The sequence below is a fragment of the Octopus bimaculoides genome, chromosome 24, assembly GCF_001194135.2.
Source record: "Octopus bimaculoides isolate UCB-OBI-ISO-001 chromosome 24, ASM119413v2, whole genome shotgun sequence".
NCBI classification, from domain to species: domain Eukaryota; kingdom Metazoa; phylum Mollusca; class Cephalopoda; order Octopoda; family Octopodidae; genus Octopus; species Octopus bimaculoides.
Window position 1 is genome coordinate 22,937,362 of NC_069004.1, and position 1,433 is coordinate 22,938,794.

A 1,433-nucleotide genomic window follows, 5' to 3' on the forward strand; every position below is an offset into this window, starting at 1 on the left:
ATATATATATATATACACACGCACACACTGTTTTCGTATTTGGTTTGCAAGATTCTCTATGTGAATTTGTGTGTTGAAACAAAGTCACTGAAAACTTGCAGACTTTGATCATCATCATCATCGTCATCATCGTTTAACATCCACTTTCCATGCTGGAATGGGTTGGACAGTTTGACTGAGGACTGACAACCCAGGAGGCTGCACCAGGCTCCAATCTGATCTGGCTAGGTTTCTACAGCTGGATGCCCTTCCTAATGCCAACTCTTCTGAGAGTGTAGTGAGTGCTTTTTATGTGCCACCAGCACAAGAGCCAGTCAGGCAGCACTGGCATCAGCAACACCCGAATGGTGCTTTTTATGTGCCAAGAAACACTGACTGTTTAATTTAACTAATTGACTAATTATAAAGGAGTGGAATTGAACCAGTGCATGTGTAAATATTGGCATAATGACTGTCCCTATACAAAAACAATATATATATATATATATTATGTCATATCATATTATATCACATTGTATTGTGTTGTATTATATTATATTATACCATATTATATTATATATGTGTGTGTATGTGTTTGTGTGTATTGTGTCAATCGTTAACTTAGGTTTAAATAATCTGACAGTCATCCAGTCCATGCCTTTTCTTTGTAACTCTTATTATTATTGCTTTTGTTGTTTCTCTTGGATCTCCAGATATCAACGAATGCCTGACTGAAAGACCCTGTGCCCAAGGAACTTTATGCATCAACACCCCTGGCAGTTTCTTCTGCAGTGTTAGCACTGGATGCCCAGAACGTTCCAACTTTGATGCTAGCTCAAATAGTTGCACATGTGCACCAAACACCGTACACAATGTTACAACAAACCGTTGTGAATGCAAGACAGGTTATGCTTTCAATATTGTCGAAGGGACATGTGAAGGTGAGTGAAAATGGGTGGAGGACGAGTTTGTAATGTACAAATAGTTCATCTTTTATCTTTTACTTGTTTCAGTCATTAGACTGCAGCCATGCTGTGAGGAATTTTGGTTGAACTAATCAACCCCAGTGCTACTTTTTTTAAGACTGGTCTCTTTGATGAACTGCTAAGTTACTTGGATGTAAACACACCGTTACCAGTTGTCAAACAGAGATGGGGGACAAACACATAGACACACACACACACACACACACACACACACACACACACACATATATATTTATACTAGAATCAGTGAGACTTATCCTGGAAAATAATACGTTCTTCTTCAATGGTAAGAACTATATCCAAATTAAAGGCACGGCTATGGGGACGAGGTTTGCCCCCGTTTATGCGAATTCGGTGATGGGTTACTTGGAACAAAAACTCTACCAGGAAATAGAGGAGAGATATAACACCGAATTTAGGAAGCTTATAGAAAAAGCATGGAAGAGATACCTGGACGATTGCTTCATA

The 1,433-nt window shown here is 38.9% G+C and overlaps 1 protein-coding gene across 3 annotated transcripts in view; it reads left to right on the top strand.

Annotated features, from left to right (window-relative positions):
* LOC106872917 (fibulin-1) overlaps positions 1-1,433 on the top strand; it is a 150,904-nt gene that overhangs the window by 82,768 nt on the left and 66,703 nt on the right. For all 3 annotated transcript variants that reach the window (XM_014920095.2, XM_014920093.2, XM_014920094.2), the window contains exon 5: positions 693-920. In XM_014920095.2, coding sequence (XP_014775581.1) covers positions 693-920 — 228 coding nt within the window. The remainder of the gene's footprint in view (positions 1-692; positions 921-1,433) is intronic.